This window comes from Carcharhinus amblyrhynchos, chromosome 9 (genome assembly GCF_965287045.1).
Source record: "Carcharhinus amblyrhynchos chromosome 9, sCarAmb.v2.hapA, whole genome shotgun sequence".
NCBI classification, from domain to species: domain Eukaryota; kingdom Metazoa; phylum Chordata; class Chondrichthyes; order Carcharhiniformes; family Carcharhinidae; genus Carcharhinus; species Carcharhinus amblyrhynchos.
The window spans coordinates 67,510,521-67,536,987 of NC_137332.1; the positions used below are offsets into that span (position 1 = coordinate 67,510,521).

Genomic DNA, 26,467 nt, shown 5'->3' on the forward strand with positions numbered 1-26,467 from the left:
AGCCAGCCTTTCTAATAGGAACTACAAAAGTCAACAGGGATCTTGGGTTCATGTCACACTATCTGTAACCCCCATGACTTGCCTGGGTTTGCAAAACCTCATTTACTGTAGTGTCTGGAGACAATCTCTTTAACCTGTGCTCAATGCTCCTTCCACTCACATTGTCAGCCTCTTTAAGACTTGAATAGCAGGTCAGTTGTAAAGACTCGCATTCTAATCAGTAATCTGTAAACTGTCTGTGCTATTGTATGCTCTGTTTGAGGCCAGAACTCTCCATTCACCTGACGAAGAGGCAAACCTCGAAAGCTTGTGAGTTTACTATCAAATAAATCGGTTGGACTTAAAACCTGGTGTTGTAAGAACATAAGAAATAGGAGCAGGAGTAGGCCAACTAGCCCTTCGAGCCTGCCCCGCCATTCAATAAGATCATGGCTGATCTGTCGTGGCTCAGTTCCACATTCCCGCCCTCTCCCCATAACCCTTAATCCCCTCTCTTATCAAAAACCCATCAACCCGCGTCTTAAAAATATTTAGCGAGGCAGCCTCCACCACTTCAACGGGCAGAGAATTCCAGAGATTCACCACTCTTTCAGTGAAGAAGTTCCTCCTCAACTCCGTTCTAAACCGCACCCCCTTTATCTTGAGGCTATGCCCCCTAGTCCTACTGTCCTTCCTGAGCGGGAAGAGTCTCTCCACCTCTATCCTATCCATCCCATTCATCATCTTATACGTCTCAATGAGATCTCCCCTCATTCTTCTAAACTCTAACGAGTACAAGCCTAATCTATTCAGCCTCTCCTCATAGCTCAACCCCCTCAACTCCGGCATCAGCCTAGTAAACCTCCTCTGCACTCCCTCCAAGGCTAAAATATCCTTGCGTAAGTACAGCGCCCAAAACTGCACACAGTACTCCAGCTGCGGCCTCACCAATGCCCTATACAGCCACAGCAAGACCTCCCTACTTTTATATTCAATCCCCCTCGCGATGAAAGCCAGCATCCCATTCGCCTTCCTGACCACCTGCTGCACCTGCAAGCTGGGTTTTTGCGACTCATGCACAAGGACCCCGAGGTCCCTCTGCACCGTCGCCTGCTGCAGTTTTTCTCCACGTAAGTAATAGTCCTTCCTACCATTATTCCTACCAAAGTGGACCACCTCGCACTTGCCAACATTAAATTCCATTTGCCATTTCCTGGCCCCTTCGCCCAGCCTATCTAGATCCTTCTGTGGACTCTCCCCACCCTCCGCACAATTTGCCGTTCCACCAACTTATTACTGTGTTTACCCCAGTCCAACGCCGGCATCTCCACAACGTTAGATTTATCCCGCAGAGAGAAGCAATGGGGCCTCTCGGGCAGGGAGCTTTCAGACAGACAGACAGACCCTGAACAGGAGGCTGGCGTCAACTCACTGACTGAGCGGCGGCCTACCCGGGCAGTCACTCCCCACCTGCCCCATCATCACCAATGCCACCCACCACCCACCACCCCGCTCCACTCCGAAAAAGGCTGTATGTTAAATGTAAAAATTGCTAACGTCCCTGTTGAGGCGAACGCTCATTACAAAAGGCGAAATAATAAATAACCCGGCGCCAAGAGAGAAAAAAAACCGTCAGCGTCGCGGGGCCGCAGCTGACGGAATTAATTCACATTCAAACGCCCCTTATTGCAAGAATAAAAGACTGACTGACTGAGACTTGCAGAGGGGCGGTGGCGGGTACCGAATGGACGGGGACATTACCGTTACCGGGAGTTTCCGCCGCTCTTCAAAAATTCAAGCTTGGCGCTTCCACCACCAACCGCCAGCGTGATGAGCTCACTGCGCAGGCTCGGCCAAATGGCCATTCACCCGCCAGGCCAGCAGGGGGCGCTGTGTTTCTTCATTCCCCCCCACCCCCCATATCAACAACACCACAACAACCTTACAATAAGGTGTTTAAGGCTCACAACTAATATACATCCCATACTAAACACGCAAAGCCAAATGCTGGGGATTAAAGTTTGTGTATTAGTGTCATGAGGAGGCTTGCATTTTTAATCCTGCACTGAAGTTACTGTGAAAAATCCCTCAGTTGCCACACTCCGGTCGGCTTTTCTCTTTAGAGCGGAGGAGGATGAGAGGCGACTTAATAGAGGTTTATAAGATGATGAGGGGGATAGATAGAGTGGACGTGCAGAGACTATTTCCTCAGGTGGATGTAGCTGTTACTAGGGAGCAGAACTATAAGGTTGATGGTGGGAGATATAGGAGGGATGTCCGAGGTAGATTCTTCACTCAGAGAGTGGTTGGGGTGTGGAATGCACTGCCTGCTGTGATAGTGGAGTCGGACACTTTAGGAACTTTCAAGCGGTTATTGGATAGGCACATGGAGCACTCCAGAATGATAGGGAGTAGGATAGACTGATCTTGGGATTGGACATAGCTCGGCACAACATTGAGGGCCGAAGGGCCTGTACTGTGCTGTAATGTTCAATGTTTCTATGTTTCAATGTTCGGGAGGGAGAATTTAGCATGGTCCATGAACCTAACTAGCACATCTTTCAGGCTGTGGGAGGAAACCGGAGCACCCCAGAAGTACAGACAGAGAATTTGCAGACTCTGCACAGACAGTGACTCAAGCCAGGAATCGAACTCAGGTCCCTGGCGCTGTGAGACAGCAGTGCTAACCACTGTGCCATCGTGTCTGAAATAAAAATGGCTTCCCGAGTATTTCCAGCATTTGCTGATTAACTGTAACAACACTAGCTTTTACTACCAAATAAACCTGATGGACTTTAACCTGGTGTTGTGAGACTTCTTCCTGCGTTTACCCCAGTCCAATGCTGGCATTCCTGAAGTTGATGCTTTTTTTTCATTTTGCTGACATTGAGAGAGAGATTATTTTTGTCACACCAGTTCACCAGATTCTCTATCTCTCTCCTGTCCTCCATTTCATTATTATTTGAGGTCCAACCCACTACGGTGGTAGTGGTGGCCTGACAGTGTGGTGCAGGCAGAAAATTCATAAAAAAGGACTGTTATCTGAAAATAAAGAATGTGCAGAATTGCGTGAAGGCGAGAAAATGGTATGAAGTGAGAGATCAAATACAGACATGTTTGGCTGAATGGTCTCCCTTGTGCTGTCAAAATCTGATGTTGGGCTGGATGGTCTCCCTTGTGTTGTCACAATCTAGTGTTAGCACAAAGGAGACCAAACACCAGATTGTGACAGCACAAGAGAGACCATCCAGCCCATCATCAGATTGTGACAGCACAAGGGAGACCATTCAGCCAGTCACAATCTGATGATGGGCTGAATGGTCTTCCTTGTGCTGTCACAATCTGATGTTGGGCTGAATGGTCTCTCTTGTGCTGTCACAATCTGATGTTTGGCTGAATGTTCTCCCCTGTGCTATCACATTCTGATGTTGGGCTGAATGGTCTCCCTTGTGCTGTCACAATCTGATGTTGGGCTGAATGGTTTCCCTTGTGCTGTCACAATCTGGTGATGGGCTGAATGGTCTCCCTTATGCAGTCACAATCTGGTCTTGGGCTGAATGGTCTTCCTTATGTAGTCACAATCTGATGATGGGCTGAATGGTCTCCCATGCTGTCACTCTGATGATGGGTGAATGGTCTCCCTTGTGCTGTCACAATCTGGTCTTGGGCTGAATGGTCTCCCTTGTGCTGTCATAATCTGATGATGGATTGAATGGTCTTCTTTGCGCTGTCACAGTTTGATGTTGGGCCTTGTGTGGGCGGTGACGTTTTATTTGACAGACAGCGGGCTTTGTCGAATCAGCTCCCGCGGAACGTGTATGCGTCAGTGTTTGTTTATCAGACGTCAGTGTGGAGGCGGGGCCACGTGTGCGCATGCGCGGGGCTGCTGTTCGGCCGGGCCTGCCCGTCAAGCGGCGGCGGGGGAGACCCGGAGCCTGCGGCCTTGTTTACAGGCAGGGCCGAGCCCGGAACTCAGCCAGCCGGCCTCCTGTCATGGCGTCCTACGCCGGGCCGCGCTCCCGACCACCACGGCCTAGGCCTCGCTACCACGCAGGCGGCTGGTACCCTGATCCCGAGCGGCTCGGCCCCAACCTTCCGCCGCTGGGCGTCTTCCAGGCTCACGGGCGGCTGTGGCGGGCGCAGCGGTGCCTCGGGAAAGGGTCATCGGCCGCCGTCTACCGGGTGACATCGGGGGCAGCCCGAGCCGCTGTCAAACAGTTCATCCACGACACCAAGTCGGATTATGGCTTCCTGACCGAGAGCGGAGTTTTGGAGGACCTGCAAGGCCATCGGAATATTGGTAAATAGAGAGGCCGGTGCGGCAGGGCCCGAGACCGGGTAGGGTGGTGACAGGGCCCCGCGGCCAGACCTTGAGGCTAAGACCAAGTGGTCTGATCAAGATCAGGTGCAATGCCATTTCTTGTATGCCTCTCTTGTGGGGACCACAAATTGGATTCAATTTGAATTTATTTTTGGAGTAAGTAAGGATGGGACTTTGTCCTGTCTACTCTGAGCATTGGCCTCGTAACATTACGAATGGGAACAAGTCTTTCCGGGCGGGGCGGGTTGTACCAGATGCCTGTGACTGAGCCAGGCATGGGTCGTGCCCAACTACAGAGCCAGGTGGAGGTAATGATGTAATGGTAAAACTGGCTTAATTGTGCTCTAATAAGTTCATGATATTGTTTAGATTGAACATGTCTGTTGGGATTGCTTTGTGTTCTGAAGAAAAGTCACGTATGACTCAAGAGTAACTTTCTCTTCCCAAATGCAGATCTGCTGATTTTTCTACCACTAATTTTTATTTGGGATCATTTTGTCTGAATTACGTCTCAGTGCTAATGTCTGAGAATGGCAGAACAGGCTGCAGGGCCTTGAATAGTTTATTTCTGATTGTACAAAGCAGTGGGGTCAGTTTAGCTCAGTTGGCTGGACAGTTAGTTGGTGATGCAGTGTGGTGCCAACAGCAGTGGGTTTGATCCCCATTACTGGCTGAAGTTATTCATTAAGATTCTGCCTTCTGAATATTGCCTCTCACCTGAGGTGTGGTGGTCCTCAGGTTAAATCACCAACACTCACTACCTAAGGTCATCTTGACTATGGTGGCTTTCTCTTTTACTAATATTGTATTGAAAGGATTCTCTTAGGCAGTAAGCTGAAGGATTCAGATGGCATTTGGGTTTTAGAGTAGTAGAGCATAACTTTATTTCATTTTGGCCTGTTACATTGTGTGTATTGGTTCAGATGTATGGTAAATTCAGTTGCAATTCCATTATTCTTTCTCTGGATGCTTCTTTGTAAAGATTTTCAGAAGATTTATGTTCAAAAATTGGTAGCCAAGCTGGTGACTAGTCAAGCCTAACCATGACTGGCAGATTCTCCCACAATGGGTACAAGTGAAGATGCAGTCACTGCTGAGGGCAATTTGTTATTCCCTTCTTCTGTTCTCTTCCATGCTGGTTTTTCACTTAGTTACTGAGATGTCTGTAGCATCTCCAGGCATCACAATCTAGAATCTGAACTTCTCACTGACAATGGCTGATGTGACATACAGGGACTTCTTCAGTGAACCCTTGAAACATCTGCGTGGGGCTAGTTTGCCAGTCGTCAGCTGTGTACAACACAGTTCTGGCCAGCTGGTTGTCATCCCTCAGACAACATGGCCTGCAGACACATTAGACTTCACATAAGGATGGTCTCTGCTGAAGATGGCTGTTTCCAAGACTTTGGTCTTTGTGACGTGGTCCTAAGCTGATCCTAAGAATGCAAAAATTTGGGCACCGCACCTGCGCAAAGATATTTTGGCCTTGGAGGGAGTGCAGAGGAGGTTTACTAGGCTGATACCGGAGTTGAGGGGGTTGAGTTATGAGGAGAGGCTGAATAAACTGGGCTTGTACTCGTTAGAGTTTAGAAGAATGAGGGGAGATCTCATTGAGACGTATAAGATGATGAATGGGATGGATAGGATAGAGGTGGAGAGACTCTTCCCGCTCAAAAAAGACAGTAGGACTAGGGGGCACAGCCTCAAGATAAAAGGGGGGGCGGTTTAGAACGGAGTTGAGGAGGAACTTCTTCACTCAAAGGGTGGTGAATCTCTGGAATTCTCTGCCCGTTGAAGTGGTGGAGGCTGCCTCGCTAAATATTTTTAAGACGCGGGTTGATGGGTTTTTGATAAGAGAGGGGATTAAGGGTTATGGGGAGAGGGCGGGAAAGTGGAACTGAGCAGCGACAGATCAGCCATGATCTTATTGAATGGCGGGGCAGGCTCGAAGGGCTAGATGGCCTACTCCTGCTCCTATTTCTTATGTTCTTATGTTATGTTCAATGGAGGCAGCACTGATGGAAGTGGTCTGGAAGGCATACATGACAATGGCACAGGACATGTGGCTCAGTGCCATGCTGAATGAATGGTGGTGAGGTCCTTTGACAAGGTCCCTCATGGCAGACTGGTGCAGAAGGTGAAGTCGCATGGGATCAGAGGTGAGCTGGCTACGTGGATACAAAGCTGGCTCAGTCAAAGAAATGATGTGGGTATGCCGGCGTTGGACTGGCGTAAACAAACCTGGTGTTGTCAGACTTTTTACTCAGTCAAAGAAGACAGAGGGTAGCAGTGCAAGTGTGCGTATCTAAATGGAGGGCTGTGACAAGTGGTGTCCCTCAGGATCAGTGCTGGAACCTTTGCTGTTTGTAATGTATATAAATGATTTGGAGGAAAGTGTAACAGATTTGATTAGTAAGTTTGTGGATGACACAAAGGTTGGTGGATTTGCAGATTGCAATGAGGACCATTAGAGGTTACAGCAGGATATAGGTCAGTTGGAGACTTGGGCAGAGAGGTGACAGATTGAATTTAATACGGACAAATGTGAGGTAATGCATTTTGGAAGATCTAATCCAAATAGGAAATATTTAGTAAATGGCAGAACTGTTAAGGGTTTTGGTAGGCAAAGGGACCTGGGTGTACAGGTACATGGGTCATTGAAAGTGAGAACATAGGTGGAGAAGATATCAAAAAGGCATATGGCATGCTTGCCTTCATTGGCCGGGGCATTGAGTTTAAAAGTTGGCAAGTCATGTTGCAGCTTTATAGAAACTTAGCTAGGCCGTACTTGGAATATAATGTTCTATTCTGGTCGTCTCACTACCAGGAGCATGTGGGGGCTTTGGAGAGGGTACAGAAAAGATTTACCAGGATGTTGCCTGGTATGGAGGGCATCAGCTATGAGGAGAGGTTGGAGAAACTTGGTTTGTTCTCACTGGAACGATGAAGGTTGAGGGGTGACCTGATAGACGTCTACAAGATTATGAGAAGCGTGCAGAGTGGATAGTCAGAACTTTTCCCAGGGTGGAAGAATCAATTACTAGGGGGCATAGGTTTAAGGTGCAAGGGGCAAGGTTTAAAGGAGATGTATGAGGCTGATTTTATACACACAGGATGGTGGATGCCTGGAACTTGTTGCCGGGGGAGGTAGTGGAAGCAGATGTGATAGTGACTTTTAAAGGGTGCCTTGACAAATATGTGAATAGGATGCGAATAGAGGGATATGATTCCCAGAAGGGTAGGGGGTTTTAGTTAAGTGGGGTAGCATGGTTGGTGCAGGTTAGGAGGGCCGAAGGCCCTGTTCCTACGCTGTAATTTTATTTGTTCTTTGTGGCTTTGTACACTTGAGTTTGGTCTATGCTTTGGGGAGTTGGTTGCTCCACACTCATTTGTAGAGTCTGCCAAATGAATTGTTTTCTTTGGAAAGCCTATTGTTCACTTCCTAGTCAATGCTGGCATCAAAAGGGATGATGTTCCCCAATAGACCAATTGCTTAACAGCATTCAGCTCGTTTCCCTTGATGGCAGTGCTTGTTGGTCAATAATTCTGCTATTTTATCTTCTAAAATAAGTTGAAAGGCTGTAATTTTCTTAATATCTAAATTCATCGTTGACTCCTAATAGCATTTCAGTGAAATTTCTCTCCCTATTGTACAAATTCCATTCTCATTTCACTTTTTTAAGTTTTTCCAGTAACTTTTTCCAGCACTTCCATATGACCTATGACTCTGTATTCTGAATGCAAGGTATGTATTCTTATTGGTAAACCATATTCAGGTGGAATGTTTCCAGTTAACACGTTCCCCCTCCAACTTGTCCCTGACCTAAGTAACAAAAGCTCAAGCTGCCTTTATTACTGGTTGCAAAACAACTTGAAACTAAGTTTCCCAACGTAGAATAGTAAATTGCATCAAGGGCCACATGATGCATCTTGTACATATTCACTTACTACTTATTTGATATGGGTTTTTGAAGCAGAAACTGTCGTAACAGTTTTAATGCCAAGTTTCTAACCAGTCCAGTGCCCTGCTGGAGAGTGACTGTAATTCCAGGTCACCCTTCAATTTGATTTGGGAGTGAGATATTATTACTCCATCATTTGGTCAAGGTTGTGCAGTCACAGCCAGGTGAGCTTTGTACTGCCACTTATACATTCAGAGAACATGTCAATCGTATTCAGTCCGAATTCTATTGAGTTGTCCACGTACTCCAAGGGGATTGAAGCCTGCTGGTTGAGATTTTAAGTTGGAGACAATGTGTTTATTTGGGAAGTTGTTTTTTGTCCATGCTTTTCTCCAGATTTTATTACTGTTATGGAGTTGGAGATGTTCCATTTGTGTCTAGAGACGGTTTGATCGAGCCACGTGGCGTGTTGTTGTGTCCTTTCGAATGGATTGAGAGATGACCTTTGAGAGCACCATTGAACTGAAGTCGCTCTCAGTTCCAGAATTATTCTCATTATGGAGTGAAGTTGTGTGTGATGACTTGAGGCCTATAAGGATGCACAGTACTCAGCTATCAAGAGGATCAGAACCGCAGCAGAAATACAAACAGCATTAGTTTTTGCACCCCAACTTGTGCTGGGAGCCATTTGATTTGATTTATTGTTGTCGCATGTATTAACATACACTGAAAAGTATTGTTTTTTGTGTGCGATACAGACAAAACATGCCATTCATAAAGAAATGAGAGAGTGCAGAATGTAATGTTACAGATATAGCTGGAGTGTAGAGAAAGATCAACTTAATGTAAGGTAAGTCCATTCAAATGTTTGACATCAGCAGGGAAGGATCTGTTCTTGAGTCGGTTGGTGTGTGATCTCAGACTTCTGTATCTTTTTCCCGAAGGATGAAGATGGAAGAGAGAATGTCCAGGGTGCGCTACTTTGCTGAGGCAGCGGGAAGTGTAGGCAGAATCAATGGATGGGAGGCTGGTTTGTCTGATGGATTGGGCTACATTCACAACCTTTTGTAGTTCCTTGCGGTCTTGGGCAGAGCAGGAGCCATACCAGAAAATGCTTTCTGTGGTGCATCTGTAAAAGTTGGTGACAGTTGTAGCTAATGTGCCAAATTTCCTTAGTTTTCTGAGAAAGTAGAGATAGAACATAGAACATAGAACAAGTTGGGAATCAAGTAGATAAGGTTGTTAAGAAGGCGTACGGTGTCTTGGCGTTTATTGGTAGGGGGATTGAATTTAGGAGTCGCAGCGTCATGTTGCAACTGTACACAACTCTGGTGCGGCCGCACTTGGAGTACTGTGTTTAGTTCTGGTCCCCACATTACAGGAAGGATGTGGAGGCTTTGGAGAGGGTGCAGAGGAGGTTTACCAGGATGTTGCCTGGTATGCAGGGGAGGTCCTATGAGGAGAGACTGAGGGATTTGGGGTTGTTTTCACTGGAAAGAAGGCGGCTAAGAGGGGATCTTATAGAAACATATAAGATGATTAGAGGTTTAGATAGGGTGGATGGTGATAGCCTGTTTCCTCGGATGGAGAAATCTAGCACGAGGGGGCATGGCTTTAAATTAAGGGGGGGTAGTTATAGGACGGATGTCAGGGGCAGGTTCTTTACCCAGAGGGTGGTGAGGGACTGGAATGCCCTGCCTGCTGCAGTTGTAAATGCGCCTAGTTTGGGGGCGTTTAAGAGATTGGTGGATAGGTTTATGGACGAAAAGGGATTGGTTTAGATTAGTGGGTCAATGTTTTTTTTTAAAAATAAGACTGGTCGGCGCAACATTGTGGGCCGAAGGGCCTGTTCAGCGCTGTAATGTTCTATGTTCTATGTTCTATAATGGTGTTGAAGGTTGAGCTGCAGTCAATAAATAGAAGCCTGACATAGGTGTCCTTATTATCTAGGTGTTTCAGGGTTGAGTGCAGGGAAATGGCTGCTGTAGACTTGTGACGGTAGGCAAACTGTAGTGGATCCAGATAGTCTGGGTGGCTGGAATTGATTCGTGCCGTGACTCATCTTCCGGAGCATTTCATAATGATGTATCCTGCTCTTTTCAGCAGTCTTTTGGAAGTGGGGAGGGAAAGTTAGGGAGTGGTGAAGGGTCTGTCCAGGATAGGTCGGAGCCTGGTCGTGGCACATATTTTCTCCCCACAAGGTGACGTTTAGGATGTTGTGTGCCATGTGATTTAAGATGGAATGCCAGATACAATGCATTAGGCTGCAGTTTCCACCTGTAGAAATGTTCAGCCATTTTGGCAGATTTAACATGGTTTCTATACCCTAGGAAAATGTTGCCTGAGTTGTCAAGGCAATATTGTCAGAGTAAATATATTTTGTAATAATGTGGTGGGCATGTTGCTTACGTAGATGTTAAAAAGTGTCCGTGCCAGATCATGATTTCACACCGTCTTTACAAATGAAAATACCTGAAAAATGTGCAATTAAATCAGTAAATGTACTCTATAGGGTCACCTACTTGTCCTCTGGCTTTTTTTGCAAGACTGTGCTGCATGCATATTACACATGCCATGTTTTTAACAGACTGAGCTAAATACAGCAGTAAGACAATCTGAGAAATGCTGGCAATAATCAGGGTAAAAAGTCTGACAGGGTTACAGCACAGGAGGCAGCCATTTAGTCTATTGTGTCTGTGCCGTGTCCCCTCATGCAACTCAGCTTGTCCCACACCACTGTTGAGCTTAGTAATACAGTAAGAAGACTCACAACACCAGGTTAAAGTCCAACAGGTTTATTTGGTAACAAACATCACCAACTTTCGGTGCTCTGCCCTTTCGTCAGGTGAGTGGGGAGTTCTGATCACAAGCAGGGCATATAAAGGCACACACTCAGTTTACAGAATACTGAATAGAATGTAAGTCTTTACAACTAATCAAGTCTGAAAGGTGCAGACAATGTAAGTGGAGATAGCATTCAGCATAGGTTAAAGAGATGTGTATTGCCTCCAGACAGGACAGTAAGTGAGATGTTGCAAGCCCAGGCAAGTCATGGAGGTTACAAATAGTGTGACATGAACCCAAGATCCTGGTTGAGGCTGTCCTTGTGTGTGGAACTTGGCAATCAGTTTCTGCTCAACGACTCTGCGCTATCGTTTGTTGTGAAGGCCGCCTTGGAGAATGTTTACCTGAAGATCAGAGACCAAATGCCCGTGACCGCTGAAGTGTTCACCAACAGGAAGAGAATAGTCTTGCTTGGTGATTGCTGAGTGGTGTTCATTCATCTGTTGTTGTAGCATCTACATGGTCTCCCAATGTACTATGTCTCAGGACATCCTTTCCTGCAGCGTATCAGGTAGACAACGTTGGCCGAGTTGCAAGAGTATGTACCATGCACCTGGTGGATGGTGTTCTCACGTGAGGCGATGTCATCTGTGTCACTTCAGCAGTCACGGGCATTTGGCCTCTGACCTTCAGGTAAACGTTCTCCAAGGTGGCCTTCACGACACACAACCGTGCAGAGTCGCTAAGCAGAGACTGATAGCCAAGTTCCGCACACATGAGGATGGCCTCAACCGGCATCTTGGGTTCATGTCACGCTATTTGTAACCCTCATGACTTGCCTGGGCTTGCAACATCTCACTGTCCTGTCTGGAGACAATACACATCTCTTTAATCTATGTTTAATGTTGCCTCCATTCACATTGTCTGCACCTTTAAGACTTGATTAGCTGTAAAGGCTTACATTCTAATCAGTATTCAGTAAACTGAGTGTGTGCCTTTATATGCCCTTTTTGTGATCAGAACTCCTCACTTACCAGAGCCCTGAAAGCTGGTGGCATTTGCTACCAAATAAACTTGTCGGACTTTAACCTGGTGTTGTGAGACTTAACTGTGTTCACCCCAGTCCAACGCCGGTATCTCCACATCATGACTACCATCAAGCTTAGTAATAGACAGTGGAATGTAAATGACACATAGGGCTAACTTGGCATTGTTCATAAAACACAAAGGATACTAAGCAATTATGTATCCAAATGCAGTAGGGACAAAAGTGGATTAATGAAAATGAAAGGTATTGAGGAAAAAAAAACAAGATTTACAAAGCTTGAAGAGAAGTTAGTGACTGGATCAAATTTAATATTAAATATGAGATTAAAGACAGGAAAGACCAACTGGTTTTAAAAGAAGCAGCAAAAACAAATTAGTGCAATTGCTGGAGATTGAAGATTAAAGCAAGGTGCTGGGAGAGTCAGTAATTTTGGCAGATTCTGTGGAGAGAAACTGATGTATTGGGCTCAACATTAACTTTGTTCTCTTTCCACAGATGCTGCCAGACATGCTGAGTTTTTCCAGCATTTTTTTTAAATTAAAAAAAATCCCTGCGTTGGAAGACACACAGGGTTGAGGTCAAAATCTTAAGGGTGCCCATGGAGTTTGCTGAGAATGGCAGGCAGTATAAAATGTGCTATGTGAATATTACTTTTGAATTTTTAGAACAAGAGCACACTAATCAAGTATTTTATGTACTCTGGGCCTTTGGCAGAGAGTTTTCAAGTTAAACAGTAGACCCCTGACAGGGATGAACTACACTAGTGGGAGAAAATTTCTGAATCAGAAGAAAACTAAGACTGCCAATTGGCGAATATGGTTTCCATATTGAAAAAGGTTGTCTGATCAATGCCTACTGCTGCAGAGCTATTAGCCTGATCTAAAGAATTGAAATTTGGATGGCAACTATCAAAAGTAAAGCCGAAGAACCCCATTATTCTGAAAATAACTTAGTAAGTTGCTTCAGGAATGGATTTTAACCGACAAATCGCGTGGAATTTAGTTCAAAAAACATAGAACATTACAGCGCAGAACAGGCCCTTTGGCCCACGATGTTGCGCCGACCAGTTCTGAGTATTGCAAAAAAAAAGATATAAACAAGTGCAACTAGACTTCTTGCAATCCTTTGATGAAAGTTCTAATTAAACAAATCTTTTGCAAACTCAAATCAGCAGATTTAAGCCAAGATTGAAAACTCTTTAATGCTGGAATTTGAAATACAAATACTTCAGTTGAAATGGTGGAGTGTTGGGGCTGTGCAATGGAGAGATAAAAGGAGGATATGGGTAAAGAGTTTGTGCTGAGATTTTACCTGTTTCCTGTAATACACAAGTGGTCTAGATTTGCCGTTTTTGCAAGGCAGTTAGCATTTGGAGGTAGCATCTGGATAAAGAAGGTGTGCAAAAGCTGAAGAGAATTTAAACTCCAGTGGTAAATTAAAATGGGTACATTTACAATGTTGATAAACTGAAGTGATCATGGAGGAAGGTAAAAGAGTTGTTACTACAGAACTTGGCATCAATTTCTAAACGGTATGTAATGGCAATGAAATGGCAATGTAATGTTACTAGGATGCCAGGTTATATTAATTTGAAGGGATGCATAAATGGTAGATTCTACGACTATGGCAGCTCTTTGGCCATTTTTGTTAACTAAAATATGCTTCAAAATGAGTAATTCTTTTACCATAACCTTTTAAGGATACAGTATTAAAAAATTGTTTACCTTTTATAAAAAATACTTTCTAATATTACTTGAAGCATTACCCAGCAATTTAACCCACCAGCATAATTTTCACTAACCATTTAATTTAAAAGAAACACATTGGACTCTTTTACCATTTTGATTCTAAGTACTAGATGGACTTAAAATTGGGACTGTTTCAGATCCAACTTTTAGACCCATTCTCAGGTGCCCCCATACATATTCTGCCTGAAAAAATATCAGCAATTCCAAATCATGCTACACAATGCTACGGGTGGGGCTTAACGTGCCCAAAACCCTGTGCTCCAATCGGCACCTCCAACTGTGCATTCACAGAAGAAAAAATGATAGAATGCACCCTCCCCCGCCACATCCCTACTGGGTCAGATAATGCCTCCCCCTGGCCCCCACAGACATTGCACCCCCCCCCCCCAAACATTAGAGGCCCCCTTATCTCCTCACCTCCTCTGCCATCCAAACCAGTGCCCCCCACCCCCCTAAAGCAGAGAGCCAGAAATGTTCAGCACCATTCACAATTCTAAGATATTAAAGCAGTCCATGTGCAGCAGGATCTGGATAACATTCAGGCTTGGGCTGGTATGGCATGTCTCCAACGAGAGAACCTAATCACCTACCCATGACATTCAATGCCGTTAACGTCACTGAATCATCACTATCTACAGCTTGGTGGTTACTATTGATCAGAAGCTGAACTGGACCAGCCATAGAAATGTGTGGCTGTAAGAGCAGGTCAAAGGCTGCAAATTCTGTGGCTAGTAACACGACCATAAAGCCATCAACAAGGAACAAGTTGGGAGTGTGATGGAATATTCTCTACTTGTCTGAGCACTGTTCCAGCCACACTCAAACTTGACACCACTCAGGACAAATCAGCCCAGTTTATTTGCATGTACATAAGAACATAAGAAATAAGAGCAGGAGTAGGCCATCTAGCCCTTCGAGCCTGCCCCGCCATTCAATAAGATCATGGCTGATCTGTCGTGGCTCAGTTCCACATTCCCGCCCTCTCCCCATAACCCTTAATCCCCTCGCTTATCAAAAACCCATCAACCTGCGTCTTAAAAATATTTAGCGAGGCAGCCTCCACCACCTCAACGGGCAGAGAATTCCAGAGATTCATCACCCTTTGAGTGAAGAAGTTCCTCCTCAACTCCGTTCTAAACCGCCCCCCCTTTATCTTGAGGCTCTGCCCCCTAGTCCTACTGTCCTTTCTGAGCGGGAAGAGTCTCTCCACCTCTATCCTATCCATCCCATTCATCATCTTATATGTCTCATTGAGATCTCCCTACAAGCCTAGTTTATTCAGCCTCTCCTCATAGCTCAACCCCCTCAACTCCGGTATCAGCCTAGTAAACCTCCTCTGCACTCCCTCCAAAGCCAAAATATCCTTGCGTAAGTGTGGCAACCAAAACTGCATACAGTACTCCAGCTGCGGCCTCACCAGTGCCCTATACAGCTGCAGCAAGACCTCCCTACTTTTATATTCAATCCCCCTCGCTATGAAGGCCAGCATCCCATTCGCCTTCCTGATCACCTGCTGCACCTGCAAGCTGGGTTTTTGCGACTCATGCACAAGGACCCCGAGGTCCCTCTGCACCGTCGCCTGCTGCAGTTTTTCGCCACGTAAGTGATAATCCTTCCTACCATTCTTCCTACCAAAGTGGACCACCTCGCACTTGCCAACATTAAATTCCATTTGCCAGTTCTTGGCCCATTGGCCCAGCCTATCTAGATCCTTCTGCAGACTCTCCACACCCTCCGCGCAATTTGCCGTTCCACCAATCTTGGTGTCATCAGCAAATTTCAACACCATACACTCGGTTCCCTCCTCCAGATCATCTATATAAATAGTAAATAGCTGAGGCCCCAGCACCGACCCCTGGAGCACTCCACTAGTCAACAACTGCCAATCCGAATAGCACTCATTAACCCCCACTCTCTGCCTCCTATTTGATGACTAATCCTCTATCCACGCTAACACCCTACCCCCAACTCCATGTCCCCTGACCTTCTGCAATAACCTCTTGTGAGGTACCTTGTCAAACGCCTTCTGAAAATCAAGAAAGACCACATCCACCGCCCTAGACACATCCTCGTAGAACTCCAGTGTACACCATCTTACACATTCACTCTCTCGGCTATCGGCACACAGTTACCACGGTTCATCTACAAGATACACTGCAGCAATTCACCAAAATTCATTCTCCACTCTGTCCTTCTCCGTGTACAGTATGATTTTTGTGTAGTGCACAAGAAACAATACTTTTCACTGTATAATACATGTGACAATAAAGCAGATCAAAAGCATCTTCTGAACCTATGATCTCCCAACTCCTAGCCGGACAAGGGCAGCGAATGCATGGGAACACAAAATTCCCCTCAAAGTTGCACATCATCCTGAACTTAGAACTATATCACTGTCATTCCTTTTCTGTTGCTGGGTCATAATCCTGGAACTCCCATCCTTACAACACTTAGGTGTTCCTCCAGCAGTTTAAGAAGGTGGTGATAGCTTCCCAAGGGCTATTACGAATGGACATTAAATGCTAATCTAGTCGGCAGCATCCACATGTCATGAAAGAATGTAGAAAAAAATGTGTTGGTTGGGACACAGATATCAGGAGGGCAACTTAAACCTATAAGATAGAGGAGAAGAATTAGACCACTCAGTCCATCGAGTCTGCTGTGCCATTCAATCATGGCTGATTTTTTTTTTCTCTCATCCCCATTCTCCTGCCTTTTCCCCATAACACCTGATCACCTTATTAATCAAGAACCTACCTATCTCTGTCTTAAAGACCACTCAAAGACCTGGCCTCCACAGCCTTCTGTGGCAAAGCGTTCCACAGACTCTCCACTCTCTGGCTGAAGAAATTCCTCCTCATCTCTGTTTTAAAGAAGTGTCCCTTTAGCCTGAGGTTGTGCCCTCTAGTTTGAGTTTTTCTTACTAGTGGAAACATCCTCTCCATGTCCACTCTATCCAGGCCTCGCAGTGTCCTGTAAGTTTCAATAAGATCTCTCCCTCGTCCTTCTAAACTCCGAGTACAGACCCAGATTTTCAACTGCTTCGCATACGACAAGCTCTTCATGCCAGGGATTATTCTTATGAATCTGCTCTAGACCATTTCCAAGGTCAGCACACCCTTAGATATGGGGCCCAAAACTGCTCACAGTACTCCAAGTGGGGTCTGACCAGAGCTTTGTACAGCCTCAGAAGTAAATCCCTGCTCTTGTATTCTAGCCCTCTTGATATGAATGCTAACAATCTATTTGCCTCCCTAACTGCTGACTGAACCTGCGCGTTAACCTTAAGAGAATCTTGAACAATGATTCCCAAGTCCCTTTATGTTTCTGATTTCCTAAGCATTTTAGGAAATAGTCTAGGCCTCCATTCTTCCTTCCAAAGTGCATGACCTCACACTTATCCACATTGTATTACACCTGCCACTTCTTTGCCCACTCTTCTAAAATGTCCAAGTCCTTCTGCAGCCCCCCTGCTTCCTCAATACTATCTGTCCTTCTATGTATCTTTGTATCATCTGCAAACTTAGCAACAGTGCCTTCAATTCCTTCCTCCAAATTGTAAACGTACATTATGAAAAGTTGTGGTCCCAGCACTGACCCCTGAGGCACACTGTCCGCGAGCCGGTGATCTTAATTGCCTTCAGATCATATCTACTTGAATAGATTTAGTTAATCATTTGAAAGATGGCCATATAGCATTTCTTGGATTCTGTAAATGTTAGTAGTTAACCCCAACTTATATTAAAATATGGAGAATAGAAGCTCTAAAATGAATGGTTCAGAAGGTATGAGAATCTTTTAGTTGCAAAATGACTTCTACTTAGATATTTCATTATATAGATGAACTTATAGAAAGGAATTGATATACTTATTTTTAAATCAGAAGGTTCCTAGTTAATGTCTCATTGCAGATTTGAAACCTGAGCAGTACAGATGCAATGCTACACCATCAGAGACATTAAATAGACATTCAGGAGGGTATAAAAGATCCCAAGGTGATATTGAAGAGGGCATGGCAGTTGTCCTGGCATCCTGGCCAACAATCTGTCCTCATTTAACATCACTGGACAGTTTAATTGGATATTCAACTCATAGCCTGGTGCAAATTGGCTAGAGGATTTGAAATGATGTGGAATGATTAAGGGACCTAAGTTTTTTTTCCTTTCTGAATTAATGTACTTCTATAGATAAATATGAGCGTTGTTTAGTTTTTTTTAGTACAATCTCCAAGTGCCAACTTCACCAGTGATTTTAACCAATTACAACAATGACTCTTTCTCTTGCGGATTTGTTGAGCTTTGTTAAAGAAAATCTTTCTACCAGATTTGACCGCGAGGACCGCATAGTCAGTTGCCTTTTTCCACTGGTTGCCTCACTTCAAATAGGGTCAAAGCTTTTGAGAGAGACAATGCACGTAATCAAGATTATTGAGGTAGCCTGAATCAATTATGATCTTTTCTGATTAGCATGCCTCTTCTGCACAATTACTTCAGCATTTTCTCCAAGCAGTTCTTCATTCTGCACTCACCTGCTAAATTTTCAAAAGCAAGTACATAAGGGCAGCAAAACCCACTAAGCCGATAGCACTCTGCAAATGTTTGCAGCTTCATAAGAACATAAGAACATAAGAAATAGGAGCAGGAGTAGGCCATCTGGCCCTTCGAGCCTGCCCCGCCATTCAATAAGATCATGGCTGATCTGTCGTGGCTCAGTTCCACTTTCCGGCCCTCTCCCCATAACTCTTAATCCCCTCTCCTATCAAAAACCCATCAACCCGCTTCTTGAAAATATTTAGCGAGGCAGCCTCCACCACTTCAACGGGTAGAGAATTCCAGAGATTCACCACCCTTTGAGTGAAGAAGTTCCTCCTCAACTCCATTCTAAAACGCCCCCCCCCCCCTTATCTTGAGGCTGTGCCCCCTAGTCCTATTGTCCTTTCTGAGCGGGAAGAGTCTCTCCACCTCTATCCTATCCATCCCATTCATCATCTTATACGTCTCAATGAGATCTCCCCTCATTCTTCTAAACTCCAACGAGTACAAGCCTAGTTTATTCAGCCTATCCTCATAGCTCAACCCAATAGTTGTACACCTATTTAGAAACTCAGTTTAGATAATTATTGTGAAATATTTGTACTTCAAGATTAACCATGACTTTCAAAAAGAAAATATTCACCATGTTGCCAGTTTATGCAAATGGAGATGTTAGCTAGCATGCTACCAAACATTGGCAAAGTAACAGGTTCGGTATACCTAAAAACTTTGTGCTCCAAATGATCTCCAGACAATGTGCAGAGAAAGTGGTGGTTTGGAGTTTGCTTCACATTTCCCAAGTTGTGTTGTTTCTAATGAGTTGGAAGCTTGTGACGATAGTTGCAAACAACAGCAAGCCATAATTGTATTTTCTACTCATCCATGTGATTTAATTTATATTCTCTTTATACCTCCAGTGACTTTATACGGGAGATTTTCTAACTTGTCCTACACAAACCAACGTTGTAACTGCATTTTGCTGGAATTGTTGGATGTCAGTGTCTCTGAGCTGCTGCTACACTCCATTAATCGAGGCCATTCAATGTGGATGATTCAGCACTGTGCACGGGATGTCTTGAATGCACTTGCTTTTATTCACCGCGAGGGTTACGTACATGCAGATCTCAAACCATGTAATATCCTCTGGAGCGCAGAAGATGAATGCTTTAAACTCATTGACTTTGGGCTTAGTTTCCAAGAAGGAAATCAGGTAAATTGAAAGGCCAGATTCATTAATTTAGGAGTGGAGCATAAATACTTGAACTGGTGATAAAAACATAAATTGGGGAAAAAATGTGTTTGCCAATGCTGTTGGCACCAAACATGTAACCAGACTGATTAAATACAAAGTATGTTAATTTCCATGTAGCTTTTAACAATCTGCAAAAAGTTCACCTGATCTGTTGTTTCCATTTCTATGGTCCTGGGAAAAGGTACAAGAACTGATTCACCGGATGTCAGGGAATATGTTACACTAACGTGCAGAAATTTAGGCTATTTCAAAGTGACTATACACAATGAGGCAAAATGCAGAATTTCCAGAATCGCACTTTACGTTTCTCGTAACATCTTAAGCCATATAGAATTTAGAAATCAGGTTGCAGCTCAAAATGTTTTGAGCAATAACTTTCATACCTTGTAGTGGGGTAGCTAAAAAAATTACTATACGCATGAAACAAGAATCAAATTTCTAGAAGTTGGCAGCTCATGGGAACTCTGCACACTGAATAAGTTGCGGCAACAAGAGTCAATATTCACATTATTACATGAGATTCAAAAATTTCCATTGCTGGATTAATCATGTGAGAAATTATTTCCCCTTAAAACTAGGTCACTTGACATCGCTGAATGAAATAAGTATGGACAACTTGGCTTCTGCCAAGTAATTACAAATCAATTATGTAGCAAATGAGATCTATGCATCCTCCAAGTAAAATGTTCATAATGCAAGCATAGCTTAAACTTTTAAGTTGTGGATGTTGTTACAAAGCTAGTACACATTGCATAATTTGTTTCCTGATGATTTAACTGTCCGTGTGCAATAGAAGCTGGTTAAGCAGTGTGTTTTGTCCATGAAAAACCTTCAATACCAATCTGCATTTATTTAGCGCCTTAACATAGTATGAAGTCCCAAGGTGCTTCAAAGGAGCATTATCAAAATGCACAAGTGCAATAACTTATTTAAAAGGCTGAACGTTTCCTATGAGGGTAAAAGATGAAATTGACTTGATCATAATTCTTAGCTATTCACTCTTTTGTCTACTCTATACAGGATGTTAAATATATTCAGACAGATGGTTATAGAGCTCCAGAAGCAGAGTTGCATAATATCTTAGCACAGATGGGATTGGAAAGTAATACAGAATGCACAACAGCAGTTGATGTTTGGAGCCTTGGAATAATTTTGCTGGAAATGTTCTCAGGAATAAAGCTGAAAGAGACCATCAAATCTCCACAATGGAAGGTAAGAAACAAATCATTTACCAGGAAAGTAATTAGGCAGTGACATTTAAAATAAGCTGTAAAACACTAATTTTTAAAATGGAAGTGCTTTACATGTATTCAGAAATTGAAATTTAAAAGAAATCAGCAAAAGCCAGGTGGATCAAACAGCCAGTTTCAGCATTAAAAATAAGGGAATTTCATTCCACTACCATGTGCCCAATTGATAAGCAAGGGATAAATTAATTGAGAATTTAGGAATTGAGTGAAAGAAAATACTTCATTTTCCTTCAACGACTCCATGCCCTTTTTATGTACATGTCCACGAGTTAACAGATGAAGTGTAATTATGTGAGCAGTTGTGGGCAATTTGAATATCGATCAGAAAACGCTGGAACATTTTGACAGATGTGACAGCAACTGTGGAGCGAGAACAGAGCTAACGTTTCAGGTCTGGATGACCCTTCGTCAACTCTGCTCTTTAAAGTTTTTCGTTTAAACACTTGAGTGCATTTTACCTCATAGTTTGTTGTCTGTGAGAAAATTGTTCAGTTTGATTGGCTGCTTATCCTCCTACTGGAAATCTAAAAGTTCCCTTGATTTGGTATCAAATTGGCATGTGGAAAAGAGATTCCATGCTGCAATGGTTGCTAAGTCTTTGTTCTGACTGTGAAATCCAGGCCATAGCATTCATTCCTCATTAGCAGCACATTTGCTTTGTTAATCTTAAATAAATATTTCAAACTATCATCCCCTCATATGTGGGTGGGCAGCACAGTGGTTAGCACTGCTGCCTGTCAGCTCCAGGGACTCAGGTTCAATTCCCAGCTTGGGTCACTGCCTGTGCGGAGTCTGCACGTTCTCGCCATGTCTGTGTGGGTTTCCTCTGGGTGCTCCAGTTTCCTCCCACAGTCCAAAAGAAGTGCTGGTTAGGTGCATTGGCCGTGCTAAATTCTCCCTCAGTACCTGAGCAGGCACTGGAGTGCGGTGCCTAGGGGAGTTTCGCAGTAACTTCGTTACGGTGTTAATGTAAGCATGCTTGTGACTAATAAATAAACTTGACTTTTATCTATGTGACAAAGTTTTAACGCAAAGAGTTTCTGTCCCCAAATTTACTCCAGTTCTTGAACTCATCATTACCACCATGAGAACTGAAATGCTTCTACCAGAAGGACAGAAATCACTTGCTATGCTCCAAGCTAGCAGGTTGCTAGAATTACATTTATGCACAGGTCAGAACAAATAAATTAATCCGTCCCTCCATGTTAGAAAATGGCAGTGTAATTTATTTCTTTTCAAGTAATGTGTATTTTGCTGAGCAGAATGCAATCTGTGAAGTCTTCCCTGCAGAATATCGTTAATCTTTGTGCTGATGGTTAAGGATCTGATGATTGCTTGTCATAATACTATGTTACTCCAATGGAAGGTTCAAGTAAGAGAGGGTTGGAATAGTGGAGAAGGAACGAATGTGATGCAATAAAGTTGAAGAACATGTATTCAAGCGTTCATGTTGCAATTTCATTCTTGCAGTTTTGAGCTGTAAGGTTAAAGTTTGGATTGACATTTCATGTCGTAAGGAGATTGTCCAAATTTTATTTCTTCCAGAATGTTCTGCATTTCCTACAAATCTGCCCAATATTGTCTTTTTTTACACAGATATATACTTAAGTTCTCTCCATAGCTCAAAATGTGGGATTGGAAAAAATCTTCCAGAATTTGTAAAAGATTAATAATCTAAATCATTACCATTTTGACTACACCTGGGATTTTTGCTCTGATCTAAATATTTCCATTTTATTCTATCTAGGCAAGCAGTTCTGCCATCATCGATTCCATTTTTGCAAGTAAAGATATGGTTTACTCGGCTATCCCAGTTTATCACCTCAGAGATGTTATCAAAAGGTTAATTATACTTATTAAGCACCTTGAACATTGCAACTAACTTTTTGCCTGAAATCTGGTATTTCTTATGAAACTTACTGTTCACAGACACCAGTAAACATTTATTTTAGATTAACTGTATATAGTTTACATTGTCATAAAGAGGGGTATAATTGCACTGGAAGCAGTTCAGTGAAAATTCACTAGACTGAGGGAAGGTTGAGCTGATACTTACTAGGATTTAGAAGAATGGGAGATGATCTTATTGAAATACAAGTTTGTGAGGGGGTTGAAAGGATAGATCCTGAATGCTGATGGATGTTGTGTCTCATGGGAGAATCTAGAAGTAAGGGGCACAGTTTAAAAATACAGTGTCTTCCAGTTAAGACAGAAATGAGCAATTTCTTCTCTGGATCATTTGTCTTTTGAATTCTCTTCCTGGGGAGCAGTAGCAGCTGGGTCAATGAATATATTAAAGGTTGAGTTAGACAGATTTTTGGTTGACAGGAAAATCCAGGAGCAGGCAGGGAGTAGAGTTAAGGTCACGGTCAGATCAGCTACAATCTTTTGAGTGGTGGATTAGGCTCAAGGGGCCAAATAGCCTACTGCTTCTAATTCAAATGTTAGGAATTATTATACGTGGCTGTGGCAGGGGGTACAAAAACTTAATGGGATGACTACTGATGTTTGTTCAACCAGTGTTAATCTTCACAAGCATTTGTAGTTGGACAAAAAAGTGTCACAAAATAAAAAAATTAAAAGTACTTTTTAAGTATCCTCTTTATGTCCACAAAATATCCCAATGCTTCATAACCAGTAAAATATTTTGAAGTGTAGTCATTGTTGATATGTAGACAAATGTGTCAACCAATTTGCATGAAGCAGGGTCCCACAAACAGCAGTGAAATAATTAATCGATATTAATGAGGGAAAAAACAATTCCATGCGAAGTGCTGGCTTCATACCAGGAGAACTTCCCTGCTCTTCACATAAACTTGTGTGAAAAGACAGTGTCATGCTCACTTGTGGGCTTAGACTGTGCCCATTTATATGGGAGTGGGCCTTTAATCCACAACTTCTTAACTCTGAGGCAAGGATGCTGTCAAGGTGAGCTTAACAACTTTATTGCAACTTAATTTGGCTCATGTTATTTCACATTTAGTTACTTAACTGCACTTTAAAGTCGTTATGTGAATTTTACTGTTATGATTAAATTATTTAATGAAACAAACGAAAACTTCAAATTGCTAGGCTTTTCAAAAGTAACTGAATAACCACTTGTTTTGAATGTGTAATATCCCATTAAAATCAGACATCCAGCAGACATTTTGGGTATACTTGCTGATCATATTATCAAAATAATGCCTTACAAAAAGATATGTTTCTGGTTGCAAGCCTACCATTTATTGAATGCGACACTACCGGTCACTCTACAATGTGTCTCATATCTAATTATGCTGTAGCATATCCCTGTGTAGTAATAGTCCACTCATCTCATTTAGTTTTTTGAAAATGGTAAAATAATGGATCACATGCCTAGTCTTTTCTGTGGGCTGACTTGATAGTTTGTGGCTTTATTCTTCTTTCTGGGCCACTTGTGATTGTAAAGTCTACATTTTAACTTTGTCTTAATGTTTCTGACTCATAGCCCTTAGTTAATTTACATAGTCATCTCAGAAAGGTGGATTTTCCATTAGTTATTTCAGGAATCAGAGGCACACGATGTATCTTCACATCTTTTACATGCATTGATTTAAATGCAAGTCAGTTGCAAAATTGAAAAAGGTAACTGATCGAAACTCCCAAAATGTGACAGGTTGCGTGAATGTTTATTGTAAATTGCCAGCATAGGCCTTTCTGATTATAAACCTTTTTCCTTGTTGAAGTAGATTTCACTTTCCCATAAGCCTACTTTAATTGTAATGTATTTTACTAGTAATGCAGTCTGTTTCAATATGGCAACACTGATCTAGTAATTGTGCTGTATTGCAGAAGTTATTTTCAGTCCTGACGTTTATACAAACAAATTAGAAAATTGTAAGAGCACATCACTGTGGGTGCAAGATGATTTTGCCAGTTGAAAAAGGTGTAGATAGTTGTATATTAAATTATTTCCTGTATAAGCTTGCCAATATTTTCTCCCAATATTTAAATTATAGTATGCTTCATGACGATCCAGCACAAAGAACTACAGCAGAACATGCTTTATACAACCCTTTCTTCAGCATTCCCTTTGGTAAGTACAATATTCTATATCAATTTCTTGTCAGTAGGAGTCCAAAGCTTCACAATTTTCTAGACAGCAATATAGTGCTAAGAGTTTATATTTAATATAAGTTGTGAATTATATTGGAGCCACAAGACTGAGGACCTGCTCTTTGTGATCCTTTGTTTTTTATGCAACTTAACTATCCATAGTTAGCACAGGTGGGAACATTGAACACTGGTAGCAAAGCGAATGAGAAAATATGTTAATACATATCTGAAAATGTTTTGTCTATGCTGCCAATTGTGCTAAACGCAAAATAAGATCTTTGGCTCAAGTGTACTGAACTGGTTTAACAAATGCAATATGCATTGGCATATTGCAAAGATGTAAATCTCTGTTTTTCATTCCTTCTGCTTTGATTTTGGGAAAGGACCTCATAGCCCAAAGTTGTTTAGCTGCAGCACAATTTCTTAATTTCATGTCACATGTCAGAAGAGCATTAACTTTGTCAATTTAATTAAAACTGTGACAGTTAAAATGAAATGCTCACTGTGTTGATTTCTCACTGATAGCACCCCATATTGAAGATTTGGTTATGCTACCAACCCCAGTGCTGAGACTGCTCAATGTCATTGATGATAGCCATCTTCAGTGTGAAGAATATGAAGGTCAGTTGGTGTTGTTACCTTTTTCACTTGTGGGCAGATATTTTCCAAGCAATTAAGTATTGGTAGAATATTGCAAAGGAAGGAGGTTTGCCTTTGTTAGCTTGAATAGGTATTGTTTTTAAACATGTTACTGAATTTATAATACATTTAAAATCTAGTTTGCTTTTCCAAACAGACGTTGTGGAAGATGTGAGAGAAGAATGCCAGAAGTTTGGGCCAGTTATGTCACTGCTTGTCCCAAAGGACAATCCTGGTAAAGGCCAGGTAAGCACTTCCTCTGATATTCCTTTCCTCGATTTCCAAAGTAAGATAGTGTTATTTCCTTGGGAAAATTTAATCTCCTCAAAGAATAGCAGAGCAGCTAGATCCAGAAACTAATGAAGAAAACACAGGTTTTGTGTTGAGGGCTTAAAATACTTGTATTAATATAGCACCTTTCACAAGCACTTTGAAAGCCAATTAAGTACACGTGTAATGTAGGAGACGTGGCAGCCAGTTTGTGAACAACAAGCTCCCAAAAGTGGCAATGCGATAATGACCAGAAAATCTGTTTCTTCGTGGTGTTGATTGAGGGATAAATATTGGCGAGGACGCTGCCATGAGACCTTTTACATCCAGGGCCTTGGTTTAACATCTCATCCAAAAGATGAGTGCAGAATTCCCTGAGTTCCTCACTGGATTGCCGATGTTTGTGTTCAAGCCCTGAAGTGGGACTCGAACCCGCGACCTTATGACTCAGAGCCAACTGCACCACAGGTGACTCTTGAATGACAAAAGGTGTATAATGAACAAAGTTTAGCTGTTTTCCTTTCCTGATAACTTGCCGTCTCTTCAGGCAGGTGGCTTGTTAAGTTTCAACGGTGAACTGGACCTGTGGGATTTGAATCTTTTGGATTTTTAGTTTATTCCTCAATTAAATTAGCTTCAGCTGTGATTTCTAACTCCTCGTATTC

At 42.9% G+C, this 26,467-nt stretch overlaps 2 protein-coding genes across 2 annotated transcripts in view; one reads left to right on the forward strand and one right to left on the reverse strand.

Annotated features, from left to right (window-relative positions):
• Positions 1-1,790, reverse strand: part of nuf2 (UF2 component of NDC80 kinetochore complex) — a 46,516-nt gene extending 44,726 nt beyond the window's left edge. Inside the window, exon 1 of the mRNA XM_080196617.1 lies at positions 1,741-1,790. The gene's annotated coding sequence lies outside the window, so the exon portion shown is untranslated. The remainder of the gene's footprint in view (positions 1-1,740) is intronic.
• Positions 1,791-3,896: 2,106 nt separating this feature from the next.
• Positions 3,897-26,467, forward strand: part of uhmk1 (U2AF homology motif (UHM) kinase 1) — a 35,203-nt gene continuing 12,632 nt past the window's right edge. Inside the window, exons 1-7 of the mRNA XM_080195865.1 lie at positions 3,897-4,279; positions 19,232-19,524; positions 20,587-20,778; positions 22,564-22,658; positions 24,797-24,873; positions 25,419-25,514; positions 25,690-25,778. Of these exons, the coding sequence (XP_080051991.1) occupies positions 3,973-4,279; positions 19,232-19,524; positions 20,587-20,778; positions 22,564-22,658; positions 24,797-24,873; positions 25,419-25,514; positions 25,690-25,778 (1,149 nt within the window). The 5' untranslated portion in view covers positions 3,897-3,972. The remainder of the gene's footprint in view (positions 4,280-19,231; positions 19,525-20,586; positions 20,779-22,563; positions 22,659-24,796; positions 24,874-25,418; positions 25,515-25,689; positions 25,779-26,467) is intronic.